The 18,187-nt window shown below is 34.9% G+C and overlaps 1 protein-coding gene across 1 annotated transcript; it reads left to right on the top strand.

The window, feature by feature from the left end:
* The first annotated feature begins 2,556 nt into the window (after positions 1–2,556).
* LOC128992429 (ATP-binding cassette sub-family F member 1-like) lies at positions 2,557–17,157 on the top strand. Its single transcript, XM_054415999.1, has 13 exons — positions 2,557–3,607; positions 6,265–6,314; positions 7,116–7,256; positions 9,328–9,428; positions 9,622–9,853; positions 10,667–10,899; positions 11,526–11,763; positions 12,520–12,694; positions 13,914–14,092; positions 15,717–15,950; positions 16,263–16,335; positions 16,680–16,883; positions 16,977–17,157. The coding sequence occupies exons 1-12, from the start codon at positions 2,893–2,895 to the stop codon at positions 16,865–16,867; spliced, it is 2,559 nt and encodes an 852-aa protein (XP_054271974.1). The 5' UTR covers positions 2,557–2,892; the 3' UTR covers positions 16,868–16,883; positions 16,977–17,157.
* The last annotated feature ends 1,030 nt before the right edge of the window (positions 17,158–18,187 follow it).

The raw sequence follows: 18,187 nt of genomic DNA, 5'->3' as shown, positions 1-18,187 counted from the left end.
ATTTAGATAGATTTAATAGAAAATCAATTCAGAAAAATAGAAATTCGCTTAGTCGGTAGGTTTGCTGCAGAGGGGGTATTTATATTCTTCATGATTTTTTTTGCTTGCGAAATAAGTTGCATAGCAGAACAATAATAATAATAGTAACTTATAATGATAGTAAATATTATATTCACCTCTCCAAGTGACTGTGTATCTGCATTATTATGTCTCTCTTCTGCTCTTCTCATACGTATAATATTTCCTCTTAACCTCCTCCTGTTCTCAATATTTCTTCTTTAAACTCAAAGAAATTTTCTGTTCTTCCAAAAAAACTGTTTGGATTGGTCTATCCTCCTGAATAGATATTTACTCTCAAGAAGCTGGTGAGTTTCTTTTTATCAAGGCCCCACTAGAAAAAACAGGCCATTCTGCAGGATCCATGACGTCACACTAGTGGATAGATTCCATTGATAAATTCATTGCCGTTGACATTCCCATATGTTGTAGGCAAATAAAAAAGGTGGTCGTTTGTAAGATTTTAATGGTAAGAGTTTAGTACAACTATCCACCACTGTGACGTAGTGTTGCGCTGCTGCTCGTACTGCAGCATGGCCTGTTTTTCTAGTGAGGCCTTGCTTTTTATATACAGCTGTTTTTTGTTTTTAAATTTGTTCAATGTAAACAATGACACTGTACCGAGAATCCATGAACCATATTATGAAGAATTAAACTATTTCCATAAAATATTTTACCCCGTGTAGTGTAACTTATACCATCGTTGGCCCAACCTTTAGACTAAAGATTGATAAAACTTGTCTGTGGCATAGTGAAGTTGACAGCACTTTTGAAAACCTGTCTTTTACTTTGCCAGTTAAGTAGGGGAGAGTGTTGTACCTTTGACCAGTTTTCACTTAAAATTTTTTTGTAGAGACAGGAAAGCTCCAATTATTTTAAAAGTAATCAACGATGATACTTAACTGTTTCTTCCATCGAATAAATACCTATTTTTCCAGTTACTTGTCATGAGTTTTAACCTATTTTTAGTAATAAAGGAAATGTGTTACATAGTGGTCAAAGGTTCAACATACAGTTCTACCTTTGACCAGTGGGTGTTGTACTTTTCACCAGCATATCGATTTCAGCCCAAAACAGGTAGAAAAAAACAAAAAATATATATCTTACATGATAGTTTTTAAAATATAAAACCAGATACACAAAGTTGAACTTGGTTCATTTCATCAAGATTAAAAAATGGCTTATTCTACTTTTTAGGATAAAAAGTCCTCTACAAAATTGAAAAATTCTCTTTGACGTGCTTATCCACTTTATTTTGCAGTGTGGAGTTTGGCTACAACCTCCTGTAGGTTCCACAAAACAATGGCTTAATATTAATACATTAACATATATATAAAAAAAAAACAGTAATTACTATACACTGAATACAGATGATGTTGTACCTTTTGACCTGGTCAAAGGAACACCGCTATTAAGTGGTCAAAGGTACAACACTAGCGCTACCCGCCAAACCGCCATTTTATGTATATTCTCAAAAGATATGTAATAATATCAGTTTCAAACATCCAAGAGAAGTTAGAGGATAAACATCAAATAATAACCCCTCACTTTCACTTTTATTTGTAGACAAATATAAATTTTATAAAACAAACAATATAAGTCAACAAATGTTTATACTTTTCAGTAGCAAAAATGAATAAACTAAAATATCTTCCAACAATCACAGTTTTTAATCTCCACTCCAATGCAAGGTGAAGTAGTCAGCTGGTGGCTGATCTATGAACTAGTTTCATTAGCTTCCCTATACAGCCTCTAGATTTCACTATATGACTGGTGGTCAAATGTACAAGATGGTCAAAGGTACAACACTATCCCCTACAACCCACTGGTAAGAACAAACAAAAGTCCTGTTGGTGATCATAAGCACTACACCAGGCACAAGAAAATCGTAATCTTAATAATTGAATTTAAATACTGCAAGTAAGATTCTAATGTGGGACGAGTTTAACAAAATATTGATGGACATTTTAAAAGATTTTTTTATTTTAGTGATTAACCTATACTTTCAAAATCTTAGTAGCCTATTTCTGAAAAATAATTATAATAGGCTGACTAAAATCATAGATAAAAGGAGTAGACATTGTCAGTTAGCGTAGCGAACGAGCTAACCTGAAGGCAAGTGAGCGTAGCGATCGAGCTCCAACCTAAAGGTGAGTGAGCATAGCGAACGAACTGCAACCAGAATGTGATTGAGCCATGCGAATACTTATGAAGTTAAACGGGACAAAGCCCGCGGGTACAGCTAGTTTAGGATATTTGCCTATAGAGGGTACAGTTTTTTTTAGATTTACAGTTTTAAATTCGTTTCAAAATCAACTGCTGTAGTATTCACGGCCGCCTTTAAAGGTGGCTGAGGTAGTATTCCTACTGATCTTGGAGAAATATATAATCAATGGTATTCTTAACCAGCTGTATTTAAAACGTACTTTTACTTTTTCTCTCTCATTCCGGAATATTGTCTTTCACTTTTGTCGTCTTGTCTTGTAATGTCATATGGCCAAGAAGATATAAACCATAACCTTAAATATTTTTGAGTTGTATGTGAATGTGACTATCTGGATCTGGATTAGATTTTTGAACTAATTTCAATAATTTCCTTAATTTGTTTAAGGCAAACAATACAGAAATATTTCCTAACTATTTTTCTTATAAGTTATTTATACTGTTTGGAGTTAGAAGTGAGTAATGTTGTGAAGTCAGTGCAAACATATTGTTGGCCTTCAGTGTTTGTGCAATCAATCATAACCTTTAACTTAAATTAAATCGTTTCAATTTTGCTGAAAAACGATTTAATTTTTTTTTATATAATATATTTAAGTAGAATCAATTTTATAGATGGCTCCAAAAAAGACAAAGGGATCAAAGAAGGACGATTTTGATGACAGTGATGTTGAAGATTCTAAAAGCCAAAAACAAAGCAAAAAGAAGGGTCAGTCGAAAAAGGGAGAAGACATTCAGTCTGATGAGGATAACAATGTTTCTAAACCGGTGAAAAAGGACAAGAAGAAAGGAAAATCCAAAGCCAAAGATGATTCTGATGGTGAAATTCAAGAAGTATCAAAACCAGAGGGGCAGTCATCTAGCAAAGCCGCTTCGAAAACAGGTCCAAAAAAGAAGGGCAAAGGTAAAAGTAAAGCTCAAGAATGGGACAGTGATAATGAACCTGAAGTAAATCTTTTAAGTAAAGGCAGTGATTCTGAAGATTATAGTGCAAATCAAGTTCTAATGAAGCAGAAGAAAAAAGTTAAAGCAAAAAAGAAAGTTGTAGAGAGTGAAGATTCAGGTGCTGAAAGTTTGGGAGATAACAGTGATTTAGATGATTTATCCAATGATGTTGCCAGTGTTCAACTTGAAGAGAGGTCCAAAAAAGAAATATCAAGTAAAGAAAATTCAGTTGCCCGATCTATATCCTTGGAAAAAGATGAAGAGGTCGTAGAGCAGAGCAAAGACAAAAAGAATGACAAAGTTTCTCAAGACCTTAACGACGATGAAAATGATGATACTAACCTTGATGCTGGTGAGACTGTTGCCAATGGAGAGGTTAATCAAGGTAAGCTTAACAATACGCAAAAAAAATTCCTAGGCTTACTAACTCATTTGTTGAGTAATTTGAAAGGGTCATATTGCCTACTTAATCAATTAGGCTACTAGCGAAATTCGCTCCTGAGCCTATGTGTGTGTGTGTGTGTGTGTGTGTGGTGGGTAATTTATATAACCTAAGTTAAATTGCTAATTGTAGGCTAAAGTAAACTAAGAATCATAATCTGCAGTTATAAATTAATACATTTTTTCCTACCATGATCTGTTACGGTATTGATTCTACTTTTCAATTGTTTATTATAAATCAAAGGTAAAAATCTCCTTACATTTGTAGACATTGCTTAGCAATTGACTAAGACATCACCAATTTAGTCTGGTCTGTCAAGTCATCCAAATATCTAGCTCTGGCCATAAAGGTTTTAGAATGAAGTCAATTTAGGTAGATTACTGAAATCACCTTTTTAACATTTAGCGTTTGGTCGTGGCTTGCTAGTCATCAGTCCATTGCATGATGACTTAGTAATGTAATCAACAATACAACGATTAACCCTTTGAGCGCTTTCAAAAGATGCGACAACTTCCTCTATGAGCCAGCACTAATGCATGTGATGCACCAAATGGCCAGGGAGCAAAATCAGTGATTTTGATGTTTTGGCTAAAAGTGCTATAGGCCTAGGCTACAATTTGAATGACTTGACAAAAACGGATCTGGTTTATTTTATTTTACATGTTTTAAACTGTATTTAAATATACAGGGTGACCCGGGGCAATTCTGGCAGCCAGACGTGAACCTTAACTTTAACTGCTTGTACCGCGGTGAACATATTTTTCATTTTATTTTGACAATTACCATAGTAATTCTATGTTATTCCTCTAGTGTTTTCATATATTTAGACAACAATCTCAAACTCCCCTTAAGGGGGTTTGAGGTTTTTTTTTTTGGAGTGTCAGATGCCAGAATTGCCCCAACCTTGGGGCAATTATAGCAATACCTTATATTTTCCTTATTGTTTAAATTGCTCTGACATTGGGGCAATCATGGCATAGGCCTAATTTAGCTGTTTAAGATGGTGTTTTAATTTTTGTTCTATCTCTATTTATAAGGAAGTTGTGAATAAACCGGTAAGACAGTACAAGCGTACAAGGGCCTTAACCTCAAAACTTCTAGCAACAATAAACAATAAAAATAATCAGGCTGCCATAGAGCAATCTAAGCAAAAGGTGTTTACAAAGCCATCCAAATGAACTGAAATGAAACATATTACACATAACACACGTTGTTATACAATTTATTCTTTAATTTATACATTATTTGTATAAAGATATATAGCTGCCATAATTGCCCCGGGTTCTTTGCCACAATTGCCCCATAGCATATGAAAATGGGGCAATTATAGCACCCATTTAAATTTAAATATCTTAAAGGGATAACTGCTATTACTATTTTTGTTCATGAAGTTTTAAGTCTGAACAATTATCTTTGAGTATAAAAAAAAATAAAATATAAAATTCATAGGGGAAAAAAAATTAGCCGTGTGCGATGTTTCGATATCCTCGGGCTGTGGAAGAAAGTACTTTTTTAATCGCTAATAAAAATTACTGCAAACATTTTATTTTTACAAAAATGCTTCCTATATATAGGAGGTATATGCTGAAATAACAAATATTGCTTCACTGATCTGTAAAGCTGAAATTTAAAAAAAAATATAGGCCATTGCTATAATTGCCCCGTGCCAGAATTGCCCCGGGTCACCCCAATCATTGCATATAAGGAAAAAAAAACTTTTTATCTCAAAAATAAAAATAAAATATTTTTCAAGTTTTATTTTGTTATTTTCTTGGGTATAGGCTACTGTATAGCCTACCTACCATACAAATCAAGTTTTTTCTTCATACACTATATTTTCTTGTTCAGTAGGCCTACTCTAATGAAAGTAAATATTCCAATTTTGAAGAGTATAGGCTAAATAAATAAATTTACTATGCCAATTGCCAATATAGGCCATATGAAAATGTGAATTTGATAAATAGCCAACGCAAAATTTAGTCAGTGAGTCCCACTAATAACTAAAAACATGTAGGCTACCGTACTAAATATTGAAAACGTGCACTAAATATTCAAAAAATAATGCAAAAAACCTTTTAAGTTACCAGTTATTGACAACGCAGCCTATACAACAACATTCAATAACTATTTCGAGCAAGAATACAGAATACAATCAGCTGGGTTAGGCCTTGGCCAGGCGGTGTCACAGCCATTTGAATTGCTCTTTTTCCCAGTTAAACGTATTACAGTTAAAATGTTTGTATAGTATATAAAGTAGGCCTACCTATACTTATATATTCTTGTAGGGAAGCTTTAATGTGGTATGACTTTTAATATTGTCAGCGTCAGCAGTCTCATTTGAGCTCTAAATGAATAAAATCTATTTGCCAATATATCGGCGGGCGGTTATTTTCGCAGCACCGATGGGTGCCGATATATCAGCAGTATGCGTTTTAAGAATAGCCTATATAATGAGAGTGCCGATACATCGGCAGTTGGCGCTCAAAGGGTTAATATCTTTTGGTCAGCACAACCATTCCCCAGCATATTTTACTTGATCCATTTGTTTTTAAATGTTTAGGCCTATTGTTTTTAACTAACCTACTAGTGTTTTGTTTCAGACAGTCAGAAGAAAATGACACATAAAGAAAAGAAGAAACTGAAGAAAGAAGTAAGTAGAAATTAGTCACATTTAAACTGGCCCTTTTTACCCTACCACAAACAAAGTGACGTTGAAGTGGGGAAGGAAAATATTTTATTAGGGCTGAAAGTCTTAAGATTTTGTTTCTCAAGAGTTAAGTTAAGTTACACCTTATTGACCTAATATGCTTCACATGATGATAAACTAAATACAAATGAATCCCTAAATATTCAATCTTAAAGCACATTAGGCCTAGATTCATCTTGGCCCACGGGAAACTGGAGTGACTCACTTTCTGTCATTTTTACTGTGAAATATTTTACGTTGGTTCCCTTTAAAAATTTAAATAATTTTTTTACAATGTGTTTAGCCTACCTCTACCTCTATCTTATTAGAGTCTTTTATTACAGTTTATTCTTGAACGCAGGTTTACTTTTTTGCTCAAAAGTTTCTACCACAATGAGGTCACGGTTGGCAAAAATTTTGGTTCTACTCTACGATTTATAGACTCGTAGTTTTCAGTACTCAGGTGGAAACTCATAGCATAATGCAAATAAAAATACTTTTATATATATCAAGATAACATTTGTTTATCAATCAAATGGTGTGCTGCATGCTCAGTCGGTAGCGAAACAGACTTTAAAAATAAGGCAGCATAGGTTTTTCCACACTGGTACCGCCAATCAAAATGTATCTGTCTTGTTCTGTACCAGCTCACCACTTGCTTTGCTTGGTACATTCATTGTCCAGGCCCTTGAGATGGGCTTGGTAAAATGCAAGCTAAACATGCTGTCAACCTCCTTAAAAAGTTTACCCACTCTTTCATTCTAGATGGAATACAAGAAGCAGGTAGAGTTTTTGACCAAGAAGGGAGGTCAAGGACACAGTGAACTTGGTGACAACTTTACAGTATCTCAAACGCAGAAGACAGCTGGACAATTGCAGGCGCTGGAAAATGCTGTGGATATTAAGGTATCACATCTGGTTTAGGACTTTTATGTATGAGTCAATATTTAATAATTCCAGTGAATTAGCCACAGTAGGAATTAATTGGTTTTGTAAGCCTTATTCATGTACTAATTAATTAGTAAGTAGTTAGATTTGAGGTGTTATAATTGTGTATTGTAGCTTAAGGTTAACATTGAATAAGAAAATAGATTTAAATATCAGCTGTGTGATTCTATTGTTGCTTATTATTGCCGTGACTAGTTTCAACTAGGCATCTACAGTTGTTGTGGTGACATTTTTAATCTTTTGTGTCATAATCGCTTCATCAGAAGATAGTCAATTTACATACAGCAGCCTAAATTCATTTAAAAAGACACGTACACAATCACAATATAAAAAAAAAACCCAGTCATTAAAATGATGATACGGTATACAGTATTAAATCGAACTATTAAATCACTTTAACAACTGTATCAAGGTATGATGTGACATGCTCTTGACTCATGAAACATACATTAACCCATTGGGGAAGGAATTAATGCGCTACCTGCAGCACCTACTGGCGGCAATTAATTTTGCCGAATTTGTAGACTTTTACTTTAACTGCTATAGAAAGAAAACCTTAGGTAATAAATTAATAATTCTTTAACCATTTTGTTCACAGTAAAATTGTCTACAGAAAAGTGGTAATTGGATAGTCAAAGTTCTAAACTAAAAAAAAAATATATAGGCCTACAAAGATTATAAAAATAAAAATTTTAAAAACAATATTTTGAAAGTAAACTTGATATACAAATTCCAAGATTAATCCAGACACCAAATAACACTACTATTATAAAGTTCAATCAATTCCCTACGTAGAAAAATCAAAAGTTGTGTGCTTTTATAAGTAACTAGCTGAACCCGGCAGACGTTGTCTTGCCTTTGACTATTTATAATTTAAGTACCGTAACGTGTAATTGTCTTATTGTATATGAAGTGCTTATAACTAAATTAAAATACGTACGACAACTAATGAAACACATATAGTACAAAGGATAACCGATTCTTTATTATTGCTCTTATATTAATGCTAGTGGGTAGACAATATTTTTGGTCTTTCTATTCGGCTCAATCACGTCCTGGTTGAAGTTCGTTCGCTACGCTCACTCACCTTTAGGTTGGAGCTCGTTCGCTGCGCTCACTTGCCTTCAGGTTAGCTCGTTCGCTACGCTCATTTGCCTTCAGGTTAGCTCGTTCACTACGCTAACTCGCCTCCAGGTTGAAGTTCGTTCGCTATGCTCACTCACCTTTTGGTTGCAAATTAGCTGTTGTCATAAATGTAAAAGAAATAATAGTGCTGCACCCTGTTGGTAATCCTTGTAACTTTAATGCTATTGAACATCATAGAACAGAACCAACTTGTTTAATTGAAACAGCTGTTAAGATTCATTAATTCCATTTCTCATAAGGTTAACATGGGAAACTCCAGAGCCACTGGGGCGGAGCCGATTGGACGGATCACGAAATTGATGGTGTATAAACCTATTCCATGAAATTCTACACGTATGTACCAAGTTTCGTGGCAATCGGTTCAGCAGTGTCTGAGTTTATCACTGCCAAATAATATATATATATATATATACAAACATCCTCTTTTATACTTATAGATAACATTAAAAAAAAAAATTGTTTACCTTACCGCAGCTGATTTTTGGTGATATGTGGTTTCCATGGCAACACAAAATTGTTTGTTATTCGCTAAAATAAATGAGTAAATTCGCAAATCAAGAAGCAAGATATTTATAAACATTATAATAGTAAGAAGAAACAAAAAGGACGAAAAATAATAATAACTAAATAACTAATGGTGCTGCCTAGCGGTGACACGAGCGGCACTCGTAAGTCGGCCGCCGGGCCTGCAGCCGTAAGTCGGCGCCAATAGGTTAAAAGATACCAATAACACCAATTGAATTTACAATAAATATATGTACAAAAATAATATCTCATTTATCTTTTTCATAGGATACTGTTGGGGCGATCATCAATAATGATTTAAAACCTAACAAAAAATATAGATACTGTAGCCTGTTTGTTATCAATTGTGTTTCAATAGGTGGAGAACTTCAGCATCTCAGCCAAGGGAAATGACTTGTTCGTCAATGCAACTCTACTTATAGCAAACGGTCGACGATATGGTTTAGTCGGTCCAAACGGGTAAGTTCCTTGTTTTTTTTCACTTCATACCCAAAAACTTGTAAATGATATTAGGTTATAAAGAACCTAATTAGATATACCTACTAAAATTAATTAAATAGATTTTTTTAGGCGTGCCCTATAAGTTTAATGTATTTCATTGTTTCAATTTGATTAATAATCCAATGAAACTTACAAGATCATTCTGTTTTAGACATGGTAAAACAACATTGCTTAGGCATATCCAGAACCGTGCCTTCGCTATCCCACCCAATATAGACATCCTGTATTGTGAACAAGAAGTAGTTGCAGACGACTACACTGCTGTCGAGTCCGTGCTCAGAGCCGACGTCAAGCGGACCAAGCTGTTGGAAGAGTGTAAGAAACTTGAAACTGATCAAGAAAAAGGAAACACATCTGAAGAAGTTCGAGAAAGATTGACTGAGGTGAGCTAAGTTAGTTTGGTTAGAAAATATGATAAAGATTTTGTCCAGTGTAGTTTTTTGTGTCGATGCTATATTTTATGTTTTATAGCAGAAGGGTTCTATAGTTTGTTTTGATTTAGTAAATAACAAAAATGTCATTTCTCAATCAACTTTTCTGTATGGTGACATAAAAATTGTTGAAACGTTAGCGGATCTGTGATACGAAAGAATCAAGATCTTGCAACAAATTTTACAAAATGGACATTGTTGTAAGCAGATAGTAGTGGGGACCAATCTTGAAACAGCAATGTCTGGTTTCAGCATAAAACTATGACTGAGCTATCGTGTTTAATATCGATGTAATAAAATTTTAGAAAGCATTGTGTTGTGAACACAAATATTAACTTAATCATAGATTTTTTTAATATTCATAGAACTAACTTAAAACGAATTAATAATTCCAATAATAAATTAAAATGATTAAAATTTGAAATGTTCCTGATTAAAAAAAAGATTTCGTTATCATGCAGTTGTCAGTCATAACCTCTTTTGTACACTAACTACATCAACAAATTTTATATTGTTACATTAAATAGTGGTACTGCAATATAGGCCTATATTAAAAAATCTAAAAACAATCACATAGCCATCAGAGTCTTAATTTACCTTACTGTAAAACTGAGAGTCCAGCATAGTAGCAATAAATTAATTAATTTTTTTCATAGGCTAATCGAACCTAACCAAACCTCTGGTTTTATTTTTTTTGTCCTATCAGAATGTTATCAGATAAACATAACAAGTACTTAATCATCAACTATGTTGATTTAATTCCAGGTTTATGAAGAGCTTAAAGCGATTGGAGCAGATTCTGCAGAGCCGAGAGCGCGAAGGCTACTCGCAGGTTTGGGTTTCTCGCGTGCGATGCAGGACCGACCAACCAAAAGCTTCTCTGGTGGCTGGCGGATGAGGGTGTCGTTGGCGAGAGCACTGTATATAGAGCCCACGCTGCTGCTGCTCGATGAACCTACCAACCATCTTGACCTTAATGCTGTTATCTGGTTGGACAAGTGAGTTTTCTTATGGATCACGTAAACCTGTTTACAGAATTACCAGTTTGCATTAAGTTTAAAATTTAGCACCAACTTGGAAGTATAATTTTTGTTTAGTTGGTATCACTGCAACAATATCCGCTCTTCATGTTTATCAACAACTCAAAACATGGGTAACTGAGTGGATATACAGTAGACTCCCTCTAGTTCGGCTTTGGTTGGATCGGCCGGATGGTCCGGCCCGGTCTCAGGGGGACAAGTCATATCGTCACGGGTGAATTGCCTTTGACAGGATTCAACTTAAATGTTTAGTTTCCGGCCATAGAAGTAAACAATTCATGTCAGTTTAGTTGACGGGTGCTTCTATGGGTGAATTGTTGCATATTACCCATGTAAAACTATGTTACATAACCTCAAAAATACCGAGAACATTTTATAAATACGAGGGTTGTTTTTTTTCAACCTCCTACTAGACCTGTCGTTGATCATATCATTACAATCATCAAGAAATGGTCTCTAAGTAAGTTTTTTCTTTTTAAACAGCTGCTTTCCAGTCAGCAATAAAGATCAAATTACTGTTCTGTTTGTGGATTTTATTGTGTAACATTATGGTTTTAATTAATTTTTCATAATTTATTTTACAGTTACTTACAAGGCTGGAAGAAAACGCTACTAATAGTTTCCCACGATCAAAGCTTTTTGGACAATGTTTGTAATGAAATCATCCACTTGGATCAGCAGAAGCTCTATTATTACAAAGGGAACTACAGTATGTTTAAGAAAATGTTTGTGCAAAAACGAAAAGAGATGTTGAAAGAATTTGAGAAACAAGAAAAGCGAATTAAGGAACTGAAGGCTCACGGACAATCCAAGAAACAAGCTGTGAGTAAATATTTTGTTAGAGAGTCAATTACCTGATCTAACCAACTTTATCAAACAGTTAAATGACAATGTGCTCTTTTATTTGTTCCTTTATGTACAATTTTAGGTTGGATGAAAATTATTACTGTTAACCTTTGATGTACCACTTTATTATGTTTTTTTCTGGCATTTATTAACCTTTTTTTAGTCTAATATTTTGTATACACTCAGGGAGTGATTTTTTATCTTTATTTTAAATCTCTCTCCCTTTTTTGTGACTTCATTTTTATTCAGGTTTGTTTATCAATAACAAACTGTAATTTGACCATTTTGAGCAAGTACTTTCTTTAACTTTCTTATAAAATGGCGACCATACGAATATAGGTATTTTAAGCCAAGTATGTTATGGAGATGACTGTAGAATGATTGGCGCAATCTTGTAGTCTTGTTAGTGACTAAGGGTTAGTGACTAAGGCCGACATGTTCCTTAGACACGGCTGTTAATTAAAAGCCCATACAGCCAAGGGCAACTAAGGGACCTACAGTTTATAGTGGAATCGGAACCACATTTTTGCCTTGTAATTAACGAATTGGTCCAATTATCAGTACTGCGGATAGTCGTAGTACTCAATAGTGCAGACGATAATCCACGCCAGGGGGTATCGCATCCACAGTGCATGCCTATAAATATCCACCTAGTGACCTCTTAGTAGCTGGATTACTAAAAATTATAAAAAGAGTAAGTAATTTTTCATAGAAACCGTTTTTGCCTAACAGGAGAAGAAGACAAAGGAAGCACTGACCAGGAAGCAAGAGAAGAACAGGAGTAAGACTCAGAAGAATGAGGAGGAAACTACTCTACCAGAGCTGCTCCAGAAGCCTAAGGAGTATATTGTCAAGTTCTCATTCCCCGACCCTCCCCCGCTACAGCCCCCTATATTAGGACTCCACAGTAAGTTATGCTACAAAGCTGTTACTTGCATCTTATAAAAAAATTTTCATATATTTATTTATGCCATTCGTTTTAATTATTTTACTCAGTTTCTCTTTGGAGTTCATCTACTTTTTTACATACCTATCTTTATTACAGTAATTTGTTTCTTTGATTGTTTGATCTTATGTTTGAATAACTTTGTAGTAATTGTGCATTTTTTGCTATTTCATGAAACTCATTGGAGTGTTAAACCAATGTTAGTGGTTTCCTCGACAGCTGTATTTGGTGGTGTCATTGAGTATACACGTATAAGAGTTGTCACATAATGCTATTAGTTGTTACCGATTTTGGCGCTGTAGTTCGGGCCACTGACGCTTGGGTTGCGGTAGTCTGTTGGTAGTGCAGTACGCCTCAGAGGACCTTTTAATCATTTAGTATTAAAATATTTACTATAAAACAACAAAGCTAGAAACAAATAAACAAATTTCATCAACAAAAATGACATTTGACAACCTACGATGAAAACAATAATAAAAAAACAACCAAACTGCCTTACCCCGAAGCCCAAGGTGGAGTAGTTTGGACCTCTGACGCTACTCTGTAACACTCTGTTCAGGTAACAATAACCTCCATTGAGTGGCTACTCTAGTATGTGTATACTCAATGGTGGTCATTGATATAGGTTATTGAAGCGTCATACTTACAGTCAATAGTGGTATGCTGAGAGTGAAATTTCAGTTCGGATCAGATTCGATTCGGATAGATAAGGCACGGTTCAGATCGGATAATTAAACTTAGAGGTTTGGATTCACAGCTTACTCTTACTCAAACTTAACAAAAAGTACCATATATTATCTTGATGCAAACAACTAATACGGCTCGTCAATGTCTCAGTGAATATCTTATAATTGTGATATAAGTCTAAAAAAACATAGTATATCAGATAAATTCAAAAATTTAATTTAAATTTAATATTTTGAACTGAATCCGACCCCATTTTTCGGATATCCTTATACCTTTGATGCTGATAATTTATGAATCCACGCTCATTGCGCATCAAGTTTGGCCTGTGTTATTTAACGCACTTGTGTCGTTTCAAGTAGCAATCATGTATCTAAAATTTAGGCCTATAATGTAACACAGTAGATAATTAAACAGTTTGTTCAAATGATGTCTTTCAATTCTAAGCAACAATTGAATAATCTAGAAATATGTAACCGTTTTTTTACAATTTCAGATGTTACTTTTGCATACTCTAACCAGAAACCGCTGTTTGTAAATTGTGATTTTGGAATCGACTTGTCCTCAAGAGTGGCCATCGTTGGGCCCAACGGAGTTGGAAAATCAACATTTTTGAATCTCCTCACTGGAGTCCTTCAACCGCAACAAGGGGAAGTTAGGAAAAACCACAGATTGGTGAGTTGTCTATCTAATAACGTATTGGTATCTTGTGTGGTTGGTTGTTTCACAAATATTCTTCTTTAGGATATGTGGATGTCTTACAAAAGTAAATCACTATCAAATAAGCATGCAAAGTAAACAATATAATAATTTTTCAATATCTATGGACGAAAAACAATATCTGGGTAGCCAAGTGGTTACAGTGCTTGCTTTCAATTCTGAAGGTGGCTAGTTTGATTCCAAGCGAGATTGTTTCCAGACCCAGTTGCCATTTGTCATTGGGCGTATTAATGATGCTATCTAACAGAAAGGTCGATGTTAGAAAGTAACAAGACCAGGGTTTGGACCGTTCCCTTGCAAAACGTTAAAAAATTTCATGATGGATAGCCTCTGGATCATTAAAATTAGCAGAATATGGTTTATGTTACCTCGCCTAAAATGATCCCGTGTAGTTGTCAAACACGACAGCTGTTTCGTGCTACAATGAGCACATCTTCAAAGTGAAGAAACACAAAATTAACTCATTAAGCCCGCGGTTGAGCACGTCAAAAAACACATAAAGTACATGAAGTTCACACAAAAACACATATTACAAACACTTGGCCAAGTACCGCGAACACGCGACGCGGCGCCGGAAATGTGTAGGTCATGACTGGCGCGTGGTCACAATGGTATCGGAGACGTTCACTTCTCTCCCCATCACCTGTTGTTTATCAGGACCCTTGTGCTGATTGGTCGAGTTCATGATGCGGATTGCGGTGTTATAAATAATATTCGATTTAAATGACAGCTGCTCATTCAAGATATGGTCAGGATGTTCTCTAGCTGCTCTATAGATTTCAAATTCTTCTATTGTATCCATGCGCCTCTTGTTGTTGCAAAAATGCATGACTTCCAAATTAGTTTCTATGTCAGTGTAGTTATGGTTGTGGTTAATGAGATGGTCGGCAAAAGCGGATTTGTTGTTTCTTTTTGGTAAATGTTCTTTAAATCTGGTTTTGAATGAACGAGCAGTTTGCCCTATATAAAAACGTGGGCAGTTGTCACATTCGATTTTATAAATTCCTGTGCCATTCACTTTACCACGGGGATTGTTCTTGGTCCGTTGTAGGATGTTGGAAAGTTTATTGGAAGTTTTGTAGGCTATCGTAATATTATTTCGGATCATCTGTTTAGTTAGGGTATTATTTAGGACTGTGCCAAATTCAGCGCTAACATATTGTTTGTTATCTGTTGCGTTGCTTTGTCTAACATAAACCATATTCTGCGTTTAAAAATGCCACTGGCAAAGAAACCACACATAAACAGCACAGTAAAGGCTTAATTATCCGATTATCAGTTTTCACGCTCTTCTTTAAGTTTTGTGAGATTGATTCCTATTTCAAAATAATGTGCGGGTATACGAGAAAACCAATTTGGCCAACTCAGCCTAACTCTGAGGATGTATTAGGCTTTAGGAATCACTTAACACTAAAAGCTAATTGACATCTTTTAACACAAATTTCAGGTGAGATAATCTGTAATAACTGATATGCATAAAAAAAATACAGCAAAAGACAATGACGATAACGAAAATTTAACTATAAATGTCACATAACTGACTGGACAAGGTTCCCACTAATGAAATACTTTGGTTTAGCGTATCGGCAAGTTTGACCAGCACTCTGGAGAGCATTTGACCGCTGAGGAGACGCCTTCGGAGTATCTAATGCGGTTGTTTGATCTGCCGTACGAGAAGGCCCGCAAGCAGCTGGGCACGTTCGGACTAAGCAGTCACGCACACACCATCAAGATGAAGGACCTATCAGGTGGACAGAAGGCTCGGGTCGCCTTGGCAGAACTGTGTCTTAATGCCCCCGATGTTGTTATACTTGTAAGTGGTGGTTCTTAGACAGTTGTTTATGTTAGGCATGTAAACTGGTGAATTGTAGGGCCTACATCGTAGTAAAATATGAGTTTAATTTAACATTGACCAGATAATATAATATAATAGTAGGTTGGTTTATACAGCCAGATTGTTAAGCAGCCAGGGGCTTGGAAAGCCCGTGATGGTTGAGTATGAAGTGCTTGGGGTTCCACTATACTAAGCAGTTCTAGATGATTACTTGCACTGAGGTATTTGGATACAATTTTATTTATTTTTGTACTACGTATCATTTTAAAATTAATTTGTCTACTGTTCTAGGATGAACCGACCAACAATTTAGATATTGAATCTATAGATGCGCTTGCTGATGCTATCAATGACTACAAAGGAGGTTTGTTTATGAAAATAGTTATAAACTTTTACACACTTTACACTACTTTAGAAAAAGTTTAAAACACCCTAGAGATTAGTTTTACAAGTAAAGAAGTGAGTAAAATAGTGTAAGAAGGCCATATTACAGCGCCACCTTGGCCATTTTACCAGAAAACAAACGATAGTTTGTAATTAGATAATTCAGTCTAAAGATGAATTACATAGTAAAAGACATAAAAGGACATAACCTAAAAAACGTATTAATAGATGTAAAAATTCCGTCATCAATGGGTTAATCTATAGTTATAAACTTAAAACTTATTTCCAACACTGTATAAGCCTTAATCTCTGTTGTGTTGGCAGGAGTGATTATCGTATCTCACGACGAGCGACTCATCAGAGAGACGGACTGTACGCTGTGGGTTATCGAAGACCAGACGATCAACGAAGTGGACGGAGACTTTGATGACTACAGGAAGGAACTTCTCGAGTCTCTCGGAGAAGTTATCAACAACCCGAGTATTGCTGCCAACAATGCCGTCCAGCAATAGGCTACTTGTGATAATGGTATGTAGGCTTGAATTTTGGTGATTTGTATTATTTAATTGTTACATTTATATTTTTTGCATATTTTTCAGTATATTACTTTTTTTATTTCAGGAATCATACTCTGGTAAGAACCCCGTAAGTTATGTGAACTTTGTAAAGAAGATTTATCAAGACAACTCAAATATCTACACCTATTATCAGCTTGTATAATTTTGTCCTATTTATTCGGTATCATTGAATTTGTATTACATCAGGTTGTTAACAATATTTTTGAATACAAAATGCTACAAAATCCCAACCCTTGTTTACTTCAACCTTCTAAATCATCTAAAAAAAAAATACCCCCGCCGCAGCAAACCTGCAGACTAAGCGAATTTCAACTCGTCTGATTACATTTTTACTAAAATATTTCCATAAATAAGACATATTATTCCCTATTTAAATAACATTAGATTTAACGAGTGCTTAGGTTTGCTGCTACGGGGAAGGTAAAAAGTGTTTTTTGACCATACGTCAATAGTATAGGATGAAATAAATAAATTTTCCAAATTTTATCAATATATACCCATAAACAAGTAAACTACAACAATTTTCATTTTCTCCATAAGAATAACATGGGAATTTTTAATTACACTATTTTTGAATTTTATCCGTGACCGTTAGGCATACAACAGCGCTTCAATATACTAAATTATTTCTTTTTTTAAGCTCTACAAAACGGTTTAGAAAGAAAATTTTTTGTTTTTAGGTTCAAAAATGGGAAAAACCCATTTTTACCCCATAAAACACCCCATAAACCCCCGTTCCCATGGTCCGATTATGCTGGATCGCGAACTCGTACAAATAAACGTAGGTTTACACGTTTGTACCAAATTTAATCAAAATCGGATCATTTTTGCTCGAGTTATCGCGCTAACGGACACATATATATATATATAAATATATATATATAAATATATATATATATATATATATATATATATATGAATTTGAACGGATGGTGTTTTTGGCCTCTAGGGACCTCAAAATGAAAAATTAAATCGGTCTCGGGTCCAGGTCTTACCATGAGTACTACGGTAATAGCTTATTCCCTATATGGGAAATTCGCTAAAACACACCTAAACTACTAACAAGTAACTATGGGTGTGACTGAATGATAGATTACCGAACTGATAAGGGACTTAATCTATAAGACTATCAAGAATGACGTAAACCTTTGTAGCCTTAATCACTTCAATCAGCCAATCAGCAGATTCCTAAAATTTAATCACTACCTTGAAACTAATGACAATTCCCACTGCGGGCCTCGTTTTGCCAATGTT

This window comes from Macrosteles quadrilineatus, unplaced genomic scaffold, assembly GCF_028750875.1.
Source record: "Macrosteles quadrilineatus isolate MER2022 unplaced genomic scaffold, UCM_ALF_1.0 Scaffold_4__1_contigs__length_99947679, whole genome shotgun sequence".
Lineage (NCBI taxonomy): Eukaryota > Metazoa > Arthropoda > Insecta > Hemiptera > Cicadellidae > Macrosteles > Macrosteles quadrilineatus.
This window is presented reverse-complemented; position numbering and strand designations above follow the sequence as displayed.